The sequence below is a fragment of the Anguilla rostrata genome, chromosome 8, assembly GCF_018555375.3.
Source record: "Anguilla rostrata isolate EN2019 chromosome 8, ASM1855537v3, whole genome shotgun sequence".
NCBI lineage: Eukaryota > Metazoa > Chordata > Actinopteri > Anguilliformes > Anguillidae > Anguilla > Anguilla rostrata.
In genome coordinates, this window is record NC_057940.1 from 20,896,340 (window position 1) to 20,918,054 (window position 21,715).

The window sequence follows — 21,715 nt, forward strand, 5'->3', positions numbered from 1 at the left end:
CAAAAGCAAAACATTTTTTATTGTAAACCAAATACAATATCTTTCAACACACTACATCCATTAAATACACACAAAAAAAGGATTTTGTCTTTTTCTGTTGAGCAACAGAAAACTCAATTGAAAGATGTTTCATAAAGCTGTCCTTGCATGAAACCAGTGTAAACCAAGCAGAATCTGCCGAACAGAGTCATAATGGCATGGTTTGTCTTCAGCAGGTGTATCTTAAATAAAACAAACAAACAATATATATATATACATATATATATATATTAAAAATAAATATGAATTCCCAAGCACTTAGCACCTTGGACCAGTTGTTTTGCTTTTTAAACTGGTTTATAGTGGACAGGAAGATATCGGAGTGGGTACAGATAATGGGCAGGGAGATGCATTAGGATTAATGGATTCACTTTTTGCTAGTATACATATACAGAGACGACAAGTGCGCAAAGGCAGTACGTGCTTCACTGGAAAGAACATGGGATATTACATAATGAGAGCGAACCCTTCATTGCATTTTTATTAAGGGATGAAGTATGAGCATTGTATTAAAGGTGACCATGATAAAGGCAAACTGGTCTGTCCTGACCGTTTGCTACAGGAGCTGCTAACCGTGCGGCTGTTAGACACAGGAAGTACACAGAAGCCTTGCCCTCGCCTTGTCCCTATTAACATAACATCTGCTGAGTGTAATGGAAACATGTACTATGGAGAAAAGCCCCCCCCCCCCAAACACTCACACACCTTGTACCACAACACATTTAGTTCAGCACTCACACTTACTACAAAAGCCGCAAAATGAAAACAATATAAAAACTGCTTCAATGTGCTATTTTTTTTTCACACAAAAATAACAGCCCCTCCACCAAAAAAAAAACTTAAGAAGTATAAATTGTTGGAGCATTCACAGGTTTATAAATCATGAAATGGAAGCTAATCTACTCCCTAAGGCATTCAGCAAAACGACTTCAAACAGGTGAAACAGATTCTACAATTCTACAGTACATGTTTTGAAGCACAGGGCTGCAGGCAAGGACAGAGATCTCTCTTTTTTTTTAGGGGTGCAGTGGCGGCAACAAACAGGAAATAAATTTAAAAAACATTTTTTTAGGGGGACACTAATAGTAGCATCCAATACACATGGTAATATTTGGCGAGGCCATTTAATGTTTTCCCAAAGTTGGGGGAGATCTGCGTCCATGAATGCAGCAGTGGAATCAATCACACATCCGATAGGAGGACAACGTTTTAGCTGCCTTTACCCATTCCAATTACCCTTTGCTTCCGGAATACACTAAATGCAAATGAATATCAACAGCAATACCCAACAATAGAGGCGCATATTCTTTTTATGTAGTGTTGCATGAAGGTTTATTGTCATTTTTTTCCCTACATCCTAAAAAGACAACACTGTGTGGTTTTCAGTTCTTTTTTTGAACGTAGTCGGGGGTTACTGGTCACCCCAGGTGGAGTTCTGCAGACCCCATAGCAACCAGTGCTACTTCCAACCACAATGCAGATTTTGTTACTTGATTACATTTTTTTCTCAGTGCAAAATGCTCAGTAAATGTTAGCTTAACACACAGTAAGCTCTATTTTTAACTCTGCTTACTACAGAAATCTAAACAAAACAAGAAAAGAACTGTACAGTTCTACGTGGTTTACAGGCAGGTTATACATTCAATATTATGTACAAACATCTTAATCAACACTTGCTATAGCTTCATAAAAAATAGAAAATGAAAGGGGATCCTTTGTACAATGATAATATTAAAATGAAAAGAGATAATCATGATTTTTTTTTTTGATCATCCGTTTCTATTTTGTATTGCTTTACTACCAATAAAATGCATACAAAGATAGCGTGAGGGAAAATGCTTGTTAAGCTGTTTCATGACTTGGGAAAAGTGGGGGCCAGTGGATGCGATAGTACTTGTGTGCGTGCAGGGGGTGGGGACACTTGGTTAATAACTTCCATGACATCCAAGTCACACCATATCATAAAGCATGAGAACACAAATTGCCAAGTGGTTTAACTCATAACAGATAAATCTGAAACATATAACATTAATTCAAACCAACCATAACAGATAATGTCCTATGTTTACTGGGCCGAGCAGTTTGTCTCAATAAAAAGATTCACCTCTCAGGTGCGTCTTTTTGTTCTAATTGCTGGATTGCATCAATCAATTTTTGGTATAAATACATTAAGTTTAAATTAATCTACAAATGTACCATATAAATACATTGGGAAATATAAATAGAAATATATAAACGTTTTTTGGGGGGATGCCAATCGTTCAGTTGGAAAAGTAGATTTTCCTGGAGACTTTTCATTCGATATAAAGGACTAGCCATTTCTCTGAACTAAGAGAACAAATGGCTGAACAAATACTCCAGGGACCAAATCTTAATTGTAGGCTCAATTGATACATAAATATAACACAACCTTAAACTAAAAGGCCCCGACTCTTCAGTATTCAAAGGGGGAAGCATAAAACCTGCAAGTTTTCTTTTGTTTAGCAATAGCAATAAAAATTGTGGTTAAAAATGAGAAATAGTCAAGCCTTCTAATGCACATAGTCCTGTATGCCACCGTACAATTTAGGAACTGCAAAAAAATAAAATAAAAATATATAAAAAACATTGCAAACATGGACTATGCTCCTGTATTTGGGTCATCTTGGGACTTGGCTGTTTGGAAAGTGAAAACAAATCGAGTCACAGACGAAGATTAACATCAAATCAAGTTATAAATGTGCGGTGCGTGACAAGAGGGTTTCAGAAGTATAATCGCATAGAAATATGTTGCGAAACGAAGCCTCCATAACCAGTCAATTAGCCAGCTGTGCTGGAATTGAATGGTCATGAGGATTAAAGCAGAATAAATAAATATACAAAAATAGAAATAATACCTTTGGCATTAATTACTTTACATTACAAGCCACCCAGTGTGGGGTAGCTGTGGCAACTTCTCACCACCCTGTGACCACGTGGTGAAGAAACTGAACAAACAAAATTCCTAATTCGTTCATAACTTCCACAGACCCAAGCTTGAAGAAGCAGTCGGAGGATTTTGTTCCAAGAGACTTTTGACAAAAACCAAAACGTGAATGATGCATATACAGAACAAGCAAAAAAAAAAAAAAAAAAAAAAAAACCAGCGACCAAATCAACATCCAAGAATTAACACTGAAAATCTCCAATCAGTTATACCTACCCTACTCTCAACAATGATATTGCCATTAGCAGCAGTACTCTGGCGACCCTGATGAACAGCACCGTCCAGTAGGAATCTGTCTACTCTAAAACACCCTCAAATCTGGCCCTGCTGGGCCTTTGTCACACGTAAGTACACATCAGCCGCTCCATAATTTTCTGTTGAGGTAGAGGAACGCGTCCTCACCTAACGGTGTCCTGACAAAGAAGAGGGAGAACGCAGGAAAAACAGGTGCAGCGCTCAGCTTAAATGAACGTTGTGCAATGGCCACCATTGAAATGTCAACACTGTGGAAATGCAGAGCAACGTCTACATTTCATCAATGTCTCGAACAATGAAATTGCTTTGCGGTCCATTTTGAGTGAGCGCTGCGCCACATTTTTAACGACTGTTCTTACTTTTTACATGTTAGGCAGCACCTTGACTTGACATCAGTCGAGAATAAAGTTTAGGGTTCAAAGAACACGAGCGGGCTGCCGCAGGTGAGGTCTGCTGATACTGAAGGAAAGGGTCGATATCGATAATTCGGTTTCTGCTGGTGTCCTCCTGACTGAGGGCGGTCGGCAGTGTTCTTCCAATGCCAGGCGGCACGATCGTGCTCAGTGTACATGAAACGCAGTGTTCGACGCAAGGGACCTCGCCGACTCCTCCTGGTGAAAAATCTAATTCAGCCTCATCCCACGCACGTGGAGAGCGACCGTGCTGAAGCGAGCAGCGGTGGAAGACGTACGGGTGAGCGGTGTGCTGGCTCCTGCCTGGTGATCCCGTGAGCGAGGATGTTCCACTGGATGCCGAAACTGAGCTCTCTCAGCAGGGCAGACGTGCTTTCTCTCACTCTGGCGAGAACACACCTTCGATTCGACAGTCCGCTAGTCCGAAGAACGACCCAGACGCACGGGTAAGCAGACTGCGTCACGTCCTTTCAGCAAACGGGAAAAAGCTGACCGTGGCCCCCCGGAGAGAGCCTGACTGATGTCAGTGTAACACGAGGACGTCTGGAACACTGTGCTTGCCTTCCGCCCTTCGCCGAGGTCCAGATGAAAGTGCAGGGGACTGGGGTCCACTGCTGAACAGCACTCGCCCGGAGCTGCGGTGCTTCTCAAGCGCTCAGGCATCACAAACAAGGGGATGAAGAAAAAAAAGCTGCACCTCTGGGACGGGTGTGAGGTGGGGCGTGGAGGGCGGGGGGGAGGGGAGGGGGAGGGGTCTCCTGCGACCGCACACTGCACTCGACAGACTTGTCCGAAAGCCAACACTGGTAAGGTTCGAACAGATGATCTAAGGCCACAACGTTCAAGGAAAAAAAATTAACAACAACAAAAAAAAAAAACGAAAAGTTGTAAAAACCTGTAAACAAAACAGAAATAGTTCAGAATAAAAAAATGTGTTTACACAGGCAATCAACAACATCATTTACCTGGGAAATTATAAATAATCAGTTCAATATACTTGGCTTTCACATGATAGTGAGTATCTTTCATTTGTATAAGGTTGGGTCTTTTGTGCTCAACATCTTAGTAGTTTGGTGGCAGTACAACAATATATACAACATATTTTCTCAACCTTGTTCCAAAAACATGCAATTTGTTAAATGTCCACCAGGGGTCTCTTTAGCCACAGGAGTGGTCTTCACAGTTACTAAGCTTTCTCCATCTTGTGACTAATTAACAATGGATCAATTAGGACGAGTCTCATTAATTATTCCATGTATATCCTACTGGTTACCCAGAGTACAGGGAATCTAGGATAAGACACACTCAGATGTTTAAGACTGACACTGAGCCTGTGAAACGTAAATAGAACACTATAGAAAATGTAAAATATTTAATTTTAAAAAAATGACCACCCTCAAAAAGACATGGATAATCACAGTTGCATTTATAGCAAAGCTGAGAATGATATAGAAAGAAATGAAAACAGCTGTACAGTTATGAAGCCCCCCATGCACACTCATATCCCTGCGGTATGGTACTTTCTGAAAGCAAAGATGCAAATTCTCTACAGACCCACCACCTGGAAGGCTACGTCTCAAAAGAAAAGGTTTTAAACAATGCTGGCAATTCCAAATTATAATTTTAATTAGAATTGAATACCAAAAGCAGGCTGAGTATTAAGAAGCTGTTGCACTGGGCATTGGTGGAGAATGATACTGCACGCAGGGAAACACGGCAGGTAAAACTGCTCCCTAACAGCTAGTTAGACTCACAGACCTTTTATGATCACTCTGCCTCAGAAGGGCCAATATCCATAAGACAGAGAGGAAGAAGTCCCACAAACATTATTCACTTCCTGACCAAAGGGCAAATGAGATCCACCAAAAGACTGAACTTACTACCTGTGTATTGTATTCTGCGGGAAACCCAAATGAATACGGATCTCCCATGGAGCGTGGAGCATGCACGTACCCCAGGATGTTTAAGGCACTTCAACCGCTGCTCCCCGCGTTCTGACGTGGTGGCGACCCACTGTTGATCTCCTCTTCCTCCTCTTCCTCCTCTTCTTCTTCCGTCCAGCCTCTCAGGGGGGTGGGGACAGAGATGCTTCCCGTATGCACGGGATGCAGCTGAGCACCTGTGGGCGGGGCAGGAGGGCGGAGTCAAGACCCAAAAGAGCCCTGAAGAAATCTTGATCGTGACCTCACCTGTGTCTCATCAACATGCTCCTGGTTTTCAGTTTTTGCTAATGCTGTCCAGCACAGCTGGATGTAATACAGCATTTAATGTACACAATACCATAGAGTTGCGCTAATAAAAAAGACACAGACACTATTTTATTAGGTTTTACAAAGCTATTGGCACTGTTAAAAAACGAACTGTAAGAAACCAATCACAGCGAACAGTAGCGTAGCCCTATGATTGGTGAAAAAGCATCCAATCAGCAATTGTGGTAAAATGGTCCCACCTGGGTTGCTGCTCTGTGAAGCCAAGTTAGACCAACATTAGTAAGATGTTAGTTATTTTCAGGGGGTGCATGACCTGCTAGTCGCTGACCTGCATGGCTGCTCAGGTCTCTCATTGGCACCGGAGCCTGCCACTGCCCTGATGAACGCTGGGGCTGGGAGCTCTGCTGGTGGACCTGTGAGAGACCGAGACACAGCCGTTTCCACTGGGCGCAAACCAGGGGAGCTTCACAAAGCACTTCACCAAGAGCATCCAGGCTGATGTAGTCCAGAACTTTAGGTTTTGATTTGTGCTCGACGTGCTCCACACTACACTTCCCATCAGCCCCTTTCCAAAATGTTCTATGACACCTTGTCTACTGAATGAACCCAAGTTCTGAGAGTCCCCTAGTCCTAATGCTGCCACTTTTATTACCATTACAACAATGACCCGGTTTATTTATTTACAATTCAACTTACACGTGAACTTTTGGGGATTCTCCTGAGGGCTACAGAAACAAATCCCAGTCCAGCTACACTAAGGCCTAGAGGATCTGCAAAGCACATACTAAAATATATGTAAAAACAATACATAGCTAGCTCTAAGATATAGAATCTAATCACAGGTTTGCAACAAAACAAAGTCTCTTAATGATTGAGGTATTTCTTCTTTCTATACACAGGCCAATAGTGACACACGTTTTTTTTCCCTCGATCTTTGCTGTGTGCACTTCTCGAGTTTGCCACACCACCTGACCGCGTCAGGTTTACTCACCTCGTGCATGTAAATGGCGTGGAGGCTCATCTCAGCAGAGGCAAACTCCGAGTGCAGGGTGGAGCTCGTTTGACTGCGGATCCGCAAGTCACTCACGTACATGCTGACCCAAAACAACAGTCACTGGTTTGTACGACTGTCAATCAACTAAGCCGCCAATCAATTAAGTGTTCAGACAGAGTGTTTCACATCTGTGCAGTGGCTTTTAATTACATTTGTTTTTTACGAAAAAAATACGAAAGTGGTGTATTTGGCGGCTGCGTCGTCGCGGTTACCTGTCCACGGCGGTGCGGTCGCTGCAGTACATGGGGCTCTCGGAGTGGTTGGCTGGGAGCGGGCCGTGGGGGCGGGGTCGCGGGGGCAGCTGGGAGGCCGACAGCGAGGCCAGGACGCTGGCGGCCGCCGACGCCGCCGTGCTGGGCGGGACGAAGCGACGGTCGCGTCCCGGCAGGCCCGATGATGTCAGCACCGGGTGAGCCAGCACGCTCGCCAGGAGGTTGTCCGGCTGCACGCGCGTGTGTGAAGAACAGACAGAGGGTAAACGTAGAGAAACACACTCACGCACAAACGCAGGTAAAACCACAGGCAAAGTCAAATTCAAACATTGACTAAAGTCCTCAGCCTGGCTCTGTACTAGATGAATAAAGGTATATTAACTGACATTCTCTGTTTTTAATGAGAAGCTATTTTAATTTCTGCTTCACTTGTAATGACGGCTAATTGTTCCTGAAACCATAATGCTTAAACCCCCTAATCATGTCCCTCCTACAATCCTGGCAGATATTTCACCATCTCTCATGAGTGAGTAACACTACACTTGGCTGTCAAACTCTGTCAAAAAAAGTGACACTACAAAGACTGGCTGCAATTCAATCCACGTTCATCCTAAACTTTGACAAACAATTAAAAGCAAGAATTCTTTTTTTGTCTTAATAGTTTGAGAACTTGCCACACTGAGTCTGTGTTCAACTGTAAGTCAAATTTAATGGCAAGTGCTGCTTGAGTCCCAGCCTGAAGTGTCTGCTTCAGGCGGCGTGATCCTGTTATTCACACAGGAATCTGAGAGGAGCTCCACCAATCACGGAGTACGCTGGTAAACAGCCAACAGAACAACGCCAACACTGATTGGTGGATAATTTCTGGCTTGTGCTTCCAAGATCCCCCGGCAGCACAGCCAGAATGTATGCACCAATCGCCACTGCCGTTGTTCCGCCTGACGTCAGCACCGCGTCCTGCGATTGGTGGAGAGCTGAGTGGTTTGCGCGGCGCTGCACTCACGCCGGCCGTGGCGGACTCGCTGGACAGCAGGGAGGTGCACAGCGGGGCCTCGGACAGCAGCAGCTGGGCGGAGGGGCCGCCCACGGCGTCCTGCTGCACCTTCTCCTTCAGGTGGCTGATGAAGACGGAGCTCTCCTGCGGCGGCTGCCAGCGCGGGTTCTTGATGGTGAAGTGCATGAGCGACAGCTCCGTCTTGCCGTTCTCCGCCTGCTGGTAGACGGACGCCTCCGTCTGGCCCTCCGACATCCACTGAGTGGGGCGGGGGGGGGAGAGAGAGGTTCGCTTTAAAATGAGGTCCGTTAGGGACGCTGCCTGTGGCCTTACCGCCGTCCCGACTCTCAAGGGTTAAGCAAAGACTGTCACGGGAGAAGGGTGTGTATCTGCTTTTTGTGGAAATTAGTCACAAACTACTTTGCAATTTACTGACAAAATTACATTTGTGTCTTTACTGTTGTTTGTTTCTTGGCTTCAATGGTAGTTGCGGGACCCTAAAATTACACAATGACACTTCACTGCCGTCACTGTGTGTGTGTGTTTGTGTGTGTGCATGCGTGTGTGAGTGTGTCCTGAGTGCTTGCCTTGTATGAGTGAGTTTCTTTGTGATGGCTAGTGCCCTATATCTGTGTATTTTTATATCTTTATGTGAAATGAGACAAGGATTTCATTTGTGCTGCAGTCCCGAATTCTCTTACAACCCTTCTCTGCATGGACACAGGGAAACACCAGTATACGGAACAGTGTAGCACAGAACTGGGTGAGTTCAAAACGAAAAGTGGCTGTATTTTCACTGCAGAGCAGCTACATCTGTGTTTGTCTCTTACGCAAACAGTGCCAACTCATGCAGGCAGATTAGCAGAGAAACGAACCTGGGGGTTGCCGTGGCGACGGATGTCCATCTGGGCAAATGAGCATATGTCGCCCACGCCCAGCACCTCCACGGTGAAGTTCCTGAAGAAGTCGATGATCTCCAGGGACTTGTTCCGCAGGAGGAAGATGAGGATGAAGGGCGTGACAATAGGACTCAATAGCTCTTCCAGAATGAAGACCTGAGGGCCCACAAGTGTTCACAAACATCACACCACAACTCAAACTTGAGCACAGACGTTCTCTACCCAAACACACTAAACATGCTTTAGAAACTCCCATTAATAATAACTCTTACATAGACATGGTGAGCAACAGGATCTTGATGAGCCTGTGCTAGCTGACAGATGTCTTTATTTGTGCCTCCGGCTGGGTGGGAGGCTCGCCGGCCGGACGGGGCTCTCTTACCGCTTTGTACTGGAAGAGCTGCGCCATCTCGTCCCGGGTCTCGCTCTTGTTGGCGTTGCCCTTCCAGTGGTCGGGCATGTAGTGGATGTGCGCCAGCACACACTGCAGGAGCTGCTCAGGACACCACACCATGTGCTCGTCCGGGATGAAGGACCTGGGTCACAAACACGCACGCACACACATATGCATGATGACCATTCATTCCATCCTTAAACCCCAGTGCTTGGAGTATATTATGTTAGTATTTAAGTATTTGCATAGAGACAGAGGAAGCAGTGTCCTAACAGCAAATGACTTATAAAACAAGCAACACAGACACAGAGCTGTCTGAACAGTATTAGACGAGCCCAGCAGAGAAAAAGACCTCCTCAAAATCCCTGGGCTGGGATCACCTTAGCTTCCCCTCACCGGTGTGAACACGTTTGACGCGTAACCCTCCCCGCCCGCCCCACCTCCTCACCTGGTGATGGTGATGACCACGCCCAGCACGGTGATGGCGGTCAGGATGTGCTGCACGGTCAGCACGTCCTCGTCGTACACGGTGAGGGCGATGAGGACGGCCAGCACCGAGCCGGAGAAGAAGGCCACGTTCTTGGCCAGCACGGCCAGCAGCGGCGAGGTGAAGGAGTTCATGTACTTGGAGACGGGCTTGTAGCCGCGGCCCAGGCGCCCGTGCAGCTCGTGGTCCAGCTCGTTGAAGTGGCGCAGGTACAGGCGGCCGTACAGCGACCAGCGCCGCGCGCCCAGGCTGCCCGGCTCCCGCCGGATCACCTCCGTGTAGCTGAAGAAGGCGTACAGCACCTGCCACACCAGGATGAAGGGGCAGAGCAGCAGGTTGGCCACGCCCATCAGCAGGATGACCCGGCTCAGCTGCTGGGCCAGCTCCAGCCGGTTCCCCGCCCGCTTGTACTTGGGGTGCAGGTTCCACTTGTTCTGGAAGAGCGAGCCGGGCCCCCAGAACAGGATGAGCTCAAAGTTGTACTTGAGGCCCTGCGTGAGGAACACCACGTCGCCCAGCAGGGGGAGCTGCAGCTGCACGGGCAGCAGGGACTTGTTGACCATGGCCACCATGTAGTTCTTGAAGCGCAGGATGCGGTGGTAGATGTCCAGCTCCGTCAGCTCCTTCTTGTGGATGCACATCTGCTGCTCGCGCTGCAGGCTGATCAGGCGGCCCTGTACCTCCTGCCATGTGAAGTTGCACAGCTCGTCCTGCAGGGGGCGCATGGGGTGAGAGTGAGCACAGGCTTGAGGGACCAGGCCGGGCTGTGTTCAAGCCTGCCCTGTCAGCTCAAGGCAAAAACCGAGATAAATCTAATGCTCCATGTTCAGTACTGGGGCGAAAGGTACAGCACTGGATAATACTTTCAGCACTCTGGCCTTTCACACACACACAGACACACACACACACACACACACACACACACACACACACAGACACACACACAGACACACACACACACACGTTGAAACTTATACTGAATCATACGTGCTATTATGTGGGCTGTAGTATTATCAAATACAACACCTTCCTGTGTTTACAATGCTTGATATAAAAAAGTACTCCATATTCCATCTACTGGTAATATCTTGTCAGGGTGAATTTCATGAGGGCAGAAAAATCCAGCATAAATAACTAATCTGCCTTTTGGTGTATTGTAAAGATAGCTTTTATTTGCTGCTCTGAATAGGAAAACCTGATACAACAGCTAGATGAAACCTTGACATTCTCAGTCTTTCATCAGTTGTATATCATGGGGGAGGAGTCATCACAGACCACACAATGATGCTACATAATTAAACATTAGACACTGAGACATGTCAGCGTACCCTTCTCACATATGTAAGCTGACCCTGCTATTCTCATTAGTGAGTGTGTAGGTGATATCTCCCCATCTGGAATGGCCAGCCTTATAATGCTCTCGCATCACTCCAGCATAGGCCAGCCACATCCACGCAGGCAGCACGGTGGCTGAAACACGTACACTGCTCTGATAAACTTAGACACAAGCCATACTGTTATACACAATGAGAGCCGCACGGCATGCTACAGGAGCGCTAGCAACTCTCACTGATGACACCAGGCAACCTGTAGGACCGAGCGCCTATAACACAGAGGCACTTGGTAGGCCTGCAATGTGCCATTTTGATTATCTCCATGATAACGCATGCCTTCCGGAGACTTTGACCAGAGCTTGTGAGTAACTAGGGCCTTGCAGACTGCAGCTTTCCAACACTAACAGGGAATAGAGTCATCCCTGTACGATGGGTTTGTGTGTCAGCTAATTAGTGTCGTGCAACTCGTCTTTACTCAGGGCCTGGATGTCAGTAACAGTCAATAGACAAAAACCTTGAGCTAGCAACTGTGGCTGCTTCCTCAGCTGGCAGCGCCCATCTGAGCTCTGACCTCTGCCTTTAGGCTTGTGGGAGCCTACTGCTGGGACCTCTGCCCCGGCTCCACCCACCACCCGCCTCGTTATCCAGAGGGCGGAGGAAGCCGAGCGGTCTTACCATCCGTATCTTCAGGGCTTTGATGTAAAACTGGCGGATCTCCCAGTAGCTGAGGACGTTGCAGAAGACTTTGATGAGCCGGTAAACCCAGAAGGTGGCGGCCATTATGAGGAGGAAGATGATCCAGCTGTTCTCCTGGATCCTGGGAGACGGAGACGGAGCGCAAGGGAGGAGAAGTGAGGCAAAACGAGAAGCCGCTAAAGCAGACGGCTCTTTTTTCTCTCTCTGCGGCTGTCGCCAACGCTGGCATCGGCAGGAGAGAGCGGCCAAATAATAACAGCAATTACGGTGAGGGCTAATGCAGAGAGGCGTCTAACTGCTGCCATCGCTGAAAAAAGAACAATAAAATAACAATTTTTTATAATACTGTAACGTACATCAGCAGTTGAGATGGTTGTGAATGTGTAGTGTAAAATGTGCACATACACAGCACGACACATTTGTTGCTGTGTGTCAAATACAATGAATAGTAATGTAGTAGCTACAGAGTGAATATGATTTATGGACACAAATTATGAAATTCTGGTGTATTCTGTCTTTCATAAATTTGAAGGTATGACAGACAGAACACACCACAATATAATTATTTGTGATAGTTAGATCTCTATTTCTGATGGGTTCGTAGATCACCATATTGCATGTATATGGTGTGATGCCATATACATTGCATCACACTATATATTTGAGCAGTACTGCCCCACAATGATAAAGCTGAACACAGCAGCGGTCGCGCCGACCTCGCAGCACAAACACACACCGCCGGGGGGAGCCGGAGCCGCCGAACGGCTTTTAAAACAGGTGCTAAACGCTCGCTGTGCGTACACGCTGGGTAGCGTGATTTAAAGAGAAAGGAGAAGTCAGCAGGTCCCCCTCATCGGGGCCTAAAAGTCTCACAGGCCTCCCGGGGCCTGTGCAAAAGAAACAAGAGCTTCAGACTATGTGTCTGTGCCCCCCCGCCCCCCCCCAGGTGCTACTCCCGACGCGCTACGTTAAGCCTCATATGGCCCGAGTGTGCCGGTGCGCTCAGGTGCTCTTCCTCAGTATCTCCCCTAATGATAATCACGTCTGACAGAGCAGACTTTTCTCTACAAAATATGAAGTTTACTGGGAGGACGCAAAAATGATAGGACAACAGACGATCGAATATACAGAATGATTACAATCTTGGTTGAACAGATGGCTAGGAAACAATAAGATATGCTTTATTTGTTTTTTTAACTGCTAATATGAATTCTGCAACAGACTATTTGAATGTTGTCTGCTTTAACTGGGATTCTCAGACCGTGCAGAACCCATCTGTAAATGACACATTACAGAGTTTAGACACAACACCTGCGTGCACTTCAGTAAAAAGCCAACAGCTTTCCTGTGACTATAAAAAGCTGTTAACTCAAGTTTGAGCTGACAAGTGAGTCGCTCTTCAGTTGTGAGCTCTATGTGTGAAAAAGGTGCCAGTACTAGACACTGATTCTCAGCAATAATGGCAGACAGCTGAATAATTTCATACTGTAGGGGAGTATGCATAAACATAATGATTAAGCAATTAGTTTTATGTTATGCTCTATTAATGTTACAATCTTATCATAGTCTTTCAAACCAAGGGTGAAAGGAAGATATTTAATTTAGTTAGAAAGGTCCTCTGTGAATATTCCAAGGGTTTAGAGTTTTGTGATCACACTGCATTAATACTTGTGCTTGGGGTGACTCCAGGGAATCCATGTTTTTTGCCTTTGTGGCTGAAGTAAAGTCATTTCTCCTTAAAACCAAACAGTTTTTCTGCTGTGGTGTCCAAAACAGTGGATCAGTGTTTCAACATTCCCTATCCATTCTAAAGGCAGCAGAGAAAAGGGTTGTCAGATCAGAGACACTTAAACTCCATGGGATGGACGTACCATGCACTAATGTGATTTGTGATTTTTAGGGTCAATCTAAATGTTTTGTACATACAAATTTCTTACATTCAGCTAGGCATTTGCCTGAGGCTTAGCTCCAAATAATTTCCCCCAGAAAATAATTTCCCCCTAATTCATTTCAAGCACCAGTTACATGATAGCTGTGTGGTAAACTATGATTACATATTACAGATACAGCCCCAGGTGGTATGATTGAGCAGTGTGTTTCTAAAAAGAGGCAAAATAAAGCTTCCTGGAATTTTCTTTAAGCCCTCAGGTGTAAGATTACAAACATATTGTTAGAATGTTCTTAACAGAGCATTGTAATGCTGATGTAACAATCACTACTGGTAACTGAAAGCAATAGAGTTCTAGAACCGTGACCATGAAAAAAACTTTACACTTTAAAGGTTTAAAAAATGAAATGTGTCAATAGTCACGAGGCAGTGTGTTCGCCGATTGTCATGGGGAAAAAGAGGCAGTGATCGGTTGCTGAGGAGCACTGGGGACTTTGGTCGTCTTTCCAGAAGCCTGCGCACTGACAATGTGGTTGATGAGCACAAGCTGTGGGCCCTTTCCTGCTGGTAACAAGCTCCCTTCTCATTAGGGTCCTACCTCTGCCTCAGACAGGCAAGGCAAAGCAGAGCCATGGCATTCTGGGAGATTGCTCAGCTGTCAGGAAGTCTCGCTTGCAGAACCCTCAGATTTATTCCGAGAACATGACAGCTGCCACGGCAATAAGACTGGAAATAATTAGACCAGTGGCCCAGTCAAACATCAGGTAATTCATACATGTATTTACAAAATGTATGTATGCAAATGTACAGTTATCACGTATACATAAGGCCACAATATAGGCCTATCTATGTAAGAGATATTACATTTTATTTAAGGGCAATAGTGAAAAAGCACCGTTTCTACTTTTAACAACTCCACAACACTCGGAAACAGCTTTCTGAATTCCTACAGCTGACGTTTTGAACTATCCGGTTGGCCGCGATAGTGATTATACAGCCCTTGCGGGGAGAGTTAACCCCTAAAACGGCCAGAGAGAACCCCAGACCAAAAAAGGCCACTCTCCAGATACCGGAGTGTTTACAGCACACGGCCTGGAGTTGCGCAATGAGCCCTCCTGCATAGCACAGGAGCCCCCCCTCATCTCAGCTATCCAATTTCAAAACACTGAAATGCACAGAAAATTAAAAACAGGTTGGAGCTCCGCGGCATGGAAACATTTCTGCGCAGCCCATTTCACCCACGCTTCATGTTTACCACTTAGTATTTTCGCTCCCCTCCATAAGCCAACACACACCACATGGTTTATTGCAGACCAGGGCTACCCAACCCTGTTCCTGGAAATCTACCGTCCTGTAGGTTTTCATTTCAACCCTAACTTGGCACACGTGAATCTACTTATTAGCAGCTCAATGAGATCTCACGCTGTTGAATGAGTTGTGCTTTGTTAGGGTTGGAGTGAAAGCCCACACGACAATAGATTTCCAGGAACAGGGCTGGGCAGCCCTGCTGTAGACGCACAACCTAATCTGATCTGTTTGAGTGTCACATTTGGAAAGACATTCACTCCAGACAGGAAGGTGGAGACTCTTAAATCCCATGATGCTTGGAGACAAGGACTTGCCTCTATCCCAGATCCTTTTCTGGGTTTCTAGTTCCAGTCCAGAGAGGATCATTTAATGGTAAACAGAGAGCGAGTCTTTTCTTTAAATGTGATAAGTTTAAGTCTCGTTTGGGACTCCAGATCACGCGGTGGCCAGCAACTTGGCCCCCCCGTTCCTTCGTTCGCCTTAGCACACTGCCGCTATCCCTTACTTTGGCACCCCCCCTTCGGTGCCAGCTGACTGAAGACATGCTGTTAAGGAAGGGAATGTGGCAACCCAAGTGTTTACAGTGCAAGTGATTCCTTTCAGCCACGGTGTTTCTTGCGACCAGTCTCAACTGCCACAAACCTTCCACCCTGCCAAACCCACAAGGCAAAGACCAAGGGGTTAGCAGGCTGTTCAAAACACTGACGTCACTCTGCCAGATAAATAATATGACTTATTATATTAATGCACCATTTCCCAATGGATGAAGATGCACCGGTGTGTATCACCTATATAATTTTATGGGGAATAAACCCATTATGAAAATGTGTAAAAAAAATAAATCTAGCGACAGTATATTTCTTTGGAGGTGCTCAAACTTCCACAACTACAGACACATCAACTTCATAAGAGTGCAACAGTACCTTTTGTGAACAGCCAATAGTTATATTTTTGTCATAACACTAGAACAGAAATCCATAACGCATTTTGCACATGTACAGTATCCAACAGCCCATCTCAGCTACTACTCTCACGACCCACAGTTTTGTGGAAAAAAAACAAACACAAATATTTATACCAGCATATTGTAATTAATATTAATTAATACTGTGCTTAAACAGTAAGTTGTAAATTGCCATTTATTATTACCTACAGTTTAATTGAGAAGAAGCAGCATGTGAAGATCCAATAAAGTGAAAACGTGTGTGTATGCCTTGGAGCATGGACAATAAGAGCTCTCGCTGCTCCAGGAAGATGTACAATTTCTAGCTATTGTTTCCTCTGTAATATTAATAATACTAGAACGTCACTATTGCGAAAAGGTCTTATATTTTCCCTGCATGCATGGTGAGAATATCCTACAGTATCTGGCTTTTACACTCCACCAGCTATCAGAGTTAATAATTACACTATCTCTATACTGGACCGAGGGGAGGCTTCCTACGAGAAAGCTCATCTTTTACAATGGAAAATAAAATGCACAATATTATCATCTAAAAATGATAATACCATACAGCTAAACACTTCCCTAGTGGAATTTTCCAATATTCCCCCCGCCCCCCAGCAAACTATTATTTAATCTAGAGATGCAAATGGTATATGGAAAGACTAAGCCAAAGGCTTAATTACAATTAAATGCAAAGGTATTGGGACAGTGACTGAAATTTTGTTGTTTGGTTAGTGTAATCCAGCACATAGGATTTGAAATGAGTCAATGAACACGGGGTTAAATGCAGACAGTCGGTTTGAATTTGAGGATGTTTACATACATATCGCCTACTCCGCGCAGGAATTGCACCCTTTTTGTACACAGTCATTGTGACACTGTCCCAAATTCTTTTGCATTTCACCATAGGTCCCTTGAGCACACGCAGCCTTCCTGAAAGACACCTCTAACTGCCGTTAGAAGTTCACAAGTCAGATCTGATCTCTGATCTCTGTCGGCTGCATTCCAGCACGCCTGGCACACGGCCAAACGCACACGCGCATTTTGAGGATCGAGTTCAGAGCTGACGCTTACTTGAGCGGTGTACACGGGCCGACCCTCGTTGAGCAACACACTCTATTTTAAAAACCCGTATTCGCAAACTAAGGACTTTAACATGTGGTTTCAGCATCAGAGGACTTGTTGGCAAAACAACAACAAAACAGGACCACCAACTACACTTTTCAGTCAGCGACAACTGTACTGACAACACAGAACTGCCTCCTAGACACACAGAATGGCTTGAATTCTTTACTCCCATACCTCAGAGCGAACCAGTGAAATGAGTTTCTTCTTTTAAATCATCCGCCTGTCTTCTAGACACACAAAGCTACTGTAGGAACTATTGCCTGTGTTTGGCAAACCAATTCTTCACATAATAAATTCTTCATTGCCATCAGGCTATGTTCTTATCCAGCATGACTTGCACAACTTTTTACATCTATTTATACAGCTGGATATATACTGAAGCAATGCAGGTTAAGTACCATGCTCAAGGGTCTAATGGCAGTGTCATACCTGGGAATTGAACCTGTGAGCTTTAGGTTACAAGACCAGCTCCTTACCCATTATACTACACTGCCACCCCTCGATTAACTGATTTTTATCAGATTCTTGAGAAATGTGTAGCTTAACAGCTTTCTTGTTTTTCACAGGCTAATAAAATGTATGAGAGGTTTTAGTCTGGGTTTAGGAAGCACCATAAGACAGAGAGAGCCCCTGCCTTAGTAATGAATGACTAGTTTTTCTCCCTGAATTGTGGCTGTATCTCTATTCTTGTAGAGAATGTTTTCTTTTCTCAAAATTATACCAATTGTCATGACTGTAAGGTTACATTATGGGTGTCAAATATGAGCAAGATCTGAGAAGTCAGGGTCAAAATGATGCAAATAGTACTATTTATACCTATTCATTTGTGATGACAGCAGATTGACAGAAAAAAAAACATTAAAACCGAACAATACCAAGACCTGAATAATAGGACACATATGAACAGGCAAATGGAGCAGGGCTATTGAACTCTTGGCCTTCATAAAGAAATAAAAGTACTATTCAGGTGCACCACAAAAACTGTGACTAAGTTCAGGTTTTCGTCTGCACAATATCAGCCTGTATCCCACAAGAGACAAAGTAACTATGCATATGCATATTTTCAGAAGGCACCTGCTCTATCCATAGACATTACATTTTGTTAATATTTGTTTTAGAAATAGTTGGGGAAAATGTTTAGCATACCACTTTCAGTTGAATAAGCTGGATAAAGAATAATATGTTGCATGCTTGGCTAGGTCAGGGTGAGGAGGCCACTTAAGGTTCTCTCCTAGGAGTGGTGCAAGTGAGTCAGCAGAGGACTTTTTCCTCTACGAAAAAGAATTTTCTGGTTTAGTCACCGGTATGTATGCTAATTTCCCCGACACCTGGATGGGAACACTGTGCTGTAGGAGGTGCTGTCTAGTGAATTTGGACAGTGGTTCTGATTGACTACGGTCACTAATGATTACAAGAAGGGATTGTGATGCTGGTAACCAGTAAAACTTCAATGTCTTTTTTTTCCATTTTGGAATTTGCATATTAATCTTGCTGGCAATATCCTACTAGCACTGTGACTCTTCAAGACACCACCAGTCATTTCACAGTGCCTCCTATCTACATATTGTATATAACCATAACCAATCTATACATTTAATTGTAGGGCATTTTCAGTCATCATAAGTGACAGGGCATGGACACACCGAGCATTTGCAACGCAGCCTTGCAAAAAGCCATCTGTTTTGCCTGAGCATAGCACATTCAAAAACACACTTTCCCTAGCTTTCACTGTCAAATACCAGTGGGATTCTTCCACAGAGCCTTTCTGATTTCAAGCTCCGACAACACACAAAGCATGCTAATTGGTAATGCCCATAAAAAGAATAAGAAAGGTGTCTTTCCACAGAGTTCTCCTCAAAACAGGGCCTCTATTGCTGCCCTCAGTGTCCCTGTGTTCTAAGCCCGGAGGGCTCTCAAAAGAGGTCAGCCGCAAACAGACTCCTTTCAATGGGCTCCAACACTGAATCCTCTCGTAAAGACATACTGTGCCTAATTCTTTCACCCCACTCTCTGTGCATATAAAACCAGATACAAATGTACAGAATCTTCATTTAGAGCTTGTATAGAGCTTGTACTCATAATTTCTCAGTGCCTTTTATAGATACGGGTAATGTATTATTCAAGCACGCAGTATGTACTTTTTACAACAACAAAAAAATAACTATGGTAGAGAAGACAGCACTTTAAATGAAAATTACGAAAATGGGTATGTATATATATGGTGGCCATTGTAAGCACAGAGCACTTTAAACACTCAAAAATCAGGGAATTATTTTCTTTGTCCTCTATGCTACATTAGACTCACTACCATTAGCGTGTGGCTATTAGGTAGGTATTGGTACACAATTAGGTGGGTAATGGAATTGCACTTACCCAAATATTAGGAATGTGAAGGTATTGATAGATTCTAGTTTAGTACGATGCATGCCATATGGTTTCATATCTTTTAGATATAAGGCCAGATTTACTAAGACCTTTAGCACATGCAAAACATTTGGGCACACGCAAAACCAATAACATGACCAATGATTGGTCATGGTATTTCTTTTGCACCAATCTTTGGTTGTGTTATTAGTTTTGCGAATGCTAAAATGAGTAAATCAATGCCAAATATTTTTTAGCTAATTTGGGTACAACAAATCACCCAATTTTTATGATTGTTTGTACATTGCACCTGATAAATAAAATGAATAAAAACAGATCTGGAGGTAGGGTGCTCTTACCTCTCAGTGCACTGTTGCCCGGGCAGGATGGCATCGGGCAGGGTGACTTTGTTCCTGTCCAGCGGGTTCTGGCTGTGTGTCGTGTGGTTCACTGCCCGGTTGGCGAAGAGGATGTCGTACTCCACGCAGTTGAAGAGAAAAGTGGTGAAAGTGACCACGAACAGGAACTGCCTGCGTAGGGGGGCGGGGGAGGGGGCAGCGTGGGGGGACGGGGGACGCGGTGGGAAGCCATCGTCAGAGAAGCCAAATAGACGCCTGCTTTTGTTATCAGGGGGCCAAGCACCCTCTTGTATTCCTTAGTGTTATTATTATTTTTCTTCTTTAAAAAGCCTCAGTGGTTTGTCGACTTAGCTTTGTCCTTGTGTTGCCATTAGTGTAAAGCTTTGTTCAGCTGTGAAAAATGTTTATATATTGAACAGTGCTAAATGTCAAATAACACAGAAATATTTTTGTTTTAGGTTATCATTAAAATAATCACAAAAATACCATTCACTCCCTGGACCAATTAGGGGGGCCAATAAAGTGACTGCTTTTAAATGAGTACTCAAGACAAAACTTATTATCTGCACTTAAAAACCAATCCCTTAGCTCACTGCAATACTTACTCAGACTTTGATTTAAATGTCTGTTTCTACAAGTTCTTTTAAAACATTTTTTACATTTTAGCGCTGTTGTGTTATCTTGATGTTATTTTGTATTACCATTCTGTAAAGTGCATTGTGTACCACAAATAAAAGTGATATACAAATAAAAGAAAATGAGAAAATGAAAAGAAATTCATAATACTTACACCAGCTCGAAGAACTCAGACAGCATCATGCAAGCAAAGCCATTTTTCTGGTGGAAATGGTAGATGTGGAAAGGAGAATTAAGAAAAACCAGCAGACACTCCTAGTGAGAGGGTTATGAGTCAACACATTACCTGATACATATTGGAAACCCTATCAAAGTTACAATAAGGGATCTACAGGGCCCAACTGCATTGACATACAAGCGTGATTATGGCAAGTTTTGAGGGAAAACAAGATTTTTATACAATACATGTTCCAAAAGTGGTACATTATGGCAATGGAAACTTTATGGGGCACAGATGACAATAAACCACAGTGGTTTTTTTCATTAACTTTGAGAATCACAATCGAGGTCTTGAGTGTCACTTTTCAAAAGTCTTCGGGCAGAACATTAACAATTGTTTAAATTTATCACTAGAAAATAAAGGACAAATCATGTTGTGGATAGATAATGGCTCGCTCTGTTCAATAGATAACATTTGGGATTTAAAGGCATAAATCGGTTTTCCAGACAACGGCACAATTTATTTAGATTGGGTCTCCCTGGTACGAGAGCTTCAGGCTTGACGTGCTGGCTTTCTTTCATAGTGCCCTAATACCTAGTCATTTAAAGGAAAATTTTTTTTATCTGAGATGCGGCTCCTTAGAAATGAATCAAACAGCCTCTTGTCTTCCAGAGACGGATGAAATGGCTGGCAGGGGAAAAGCTTGCCGCTAAATCTCATTCCTCTCGGAAATGGCTTTCAATTACAGCCCCTTCCGTGCGAGGTGGGAGGGGCGGCTCCTTTATGGAACCGACGCGCCCTAATCGAAATGTCACAGCAGCCAAATTAGTCACCTTTTATGGAAATAAAGCGCTTTGCGAGGCAGACAATATGGCAGGGAATTATAAATTTAAACCTGTTTCTGGCACCGTAGGCACCGACAAGAGTTGACCAAATTAACCGAACATCACACCGAGAAATTGACAGATTTGACA

At 44.3% G+C, this 21,715-nt stretch overlaps 1 protein-coding gene across 2 annotated transcripts in view; it reads right to left on the minus strand.

Annotated features, from left to right (window-relative positions):
* The window catches only part of atg9b (autophagy related 9B), a 29,976-nt gene continuing 8,261 nt past the window's right edge, over positions 1–21,715 (minus strand). Inside the window, exons 4-15 of one of the 2 annotated variants that reach the window (XM_064347013.1) lie at positions 20,736–20,798; positions 19,946–20,116; positions 11,932–12,073; positions 9,884–10,632; positions 9,424–9,577; positions 9,018–9,197; positions 8,152–8,400; positions 7,149–7,378; positions 6,874–6,976; positions 6,211–6,295; positions 5,626–5,791; positions 1–4,567 (exon numbers count right to left, since the gene is read on the minus strand). In XM_064347013.1, coding sequence (XP_064203083.1) covers positions 5,646–5,791; positions 6,211–6,295; positions 6,874–6,976; positions 7,149–7,378; positions 8,152–8,400; positions 9,018–9,197; positions 9,424–9,577; positions 9,884–10,632; positions 11,932–12,073; positions 19,946–20,116; positions 20,736–20,798 — 2,272 coding nt within the window. In that variant the 3' untranslated portion in view covers positions 1–4,567; positions 5,626–5,645. Of the gene's footprint in view, positions 4,568–5,625; positions 5,792–6,195; positions 6,296–6,873; positions 6,977–7,148; positions 7,379–8,151; positions 8,401–9,017; positions 9,198–9,423; positions 9,578–9,883; positions 10,633–11,931; positions 12,074–19,945; positions 20,117–20,735; positions 20,799–21,715 lie in introns of both variants that reach the window. The other variant, XM_064347011.1, reaches the window with a different exon arrangement.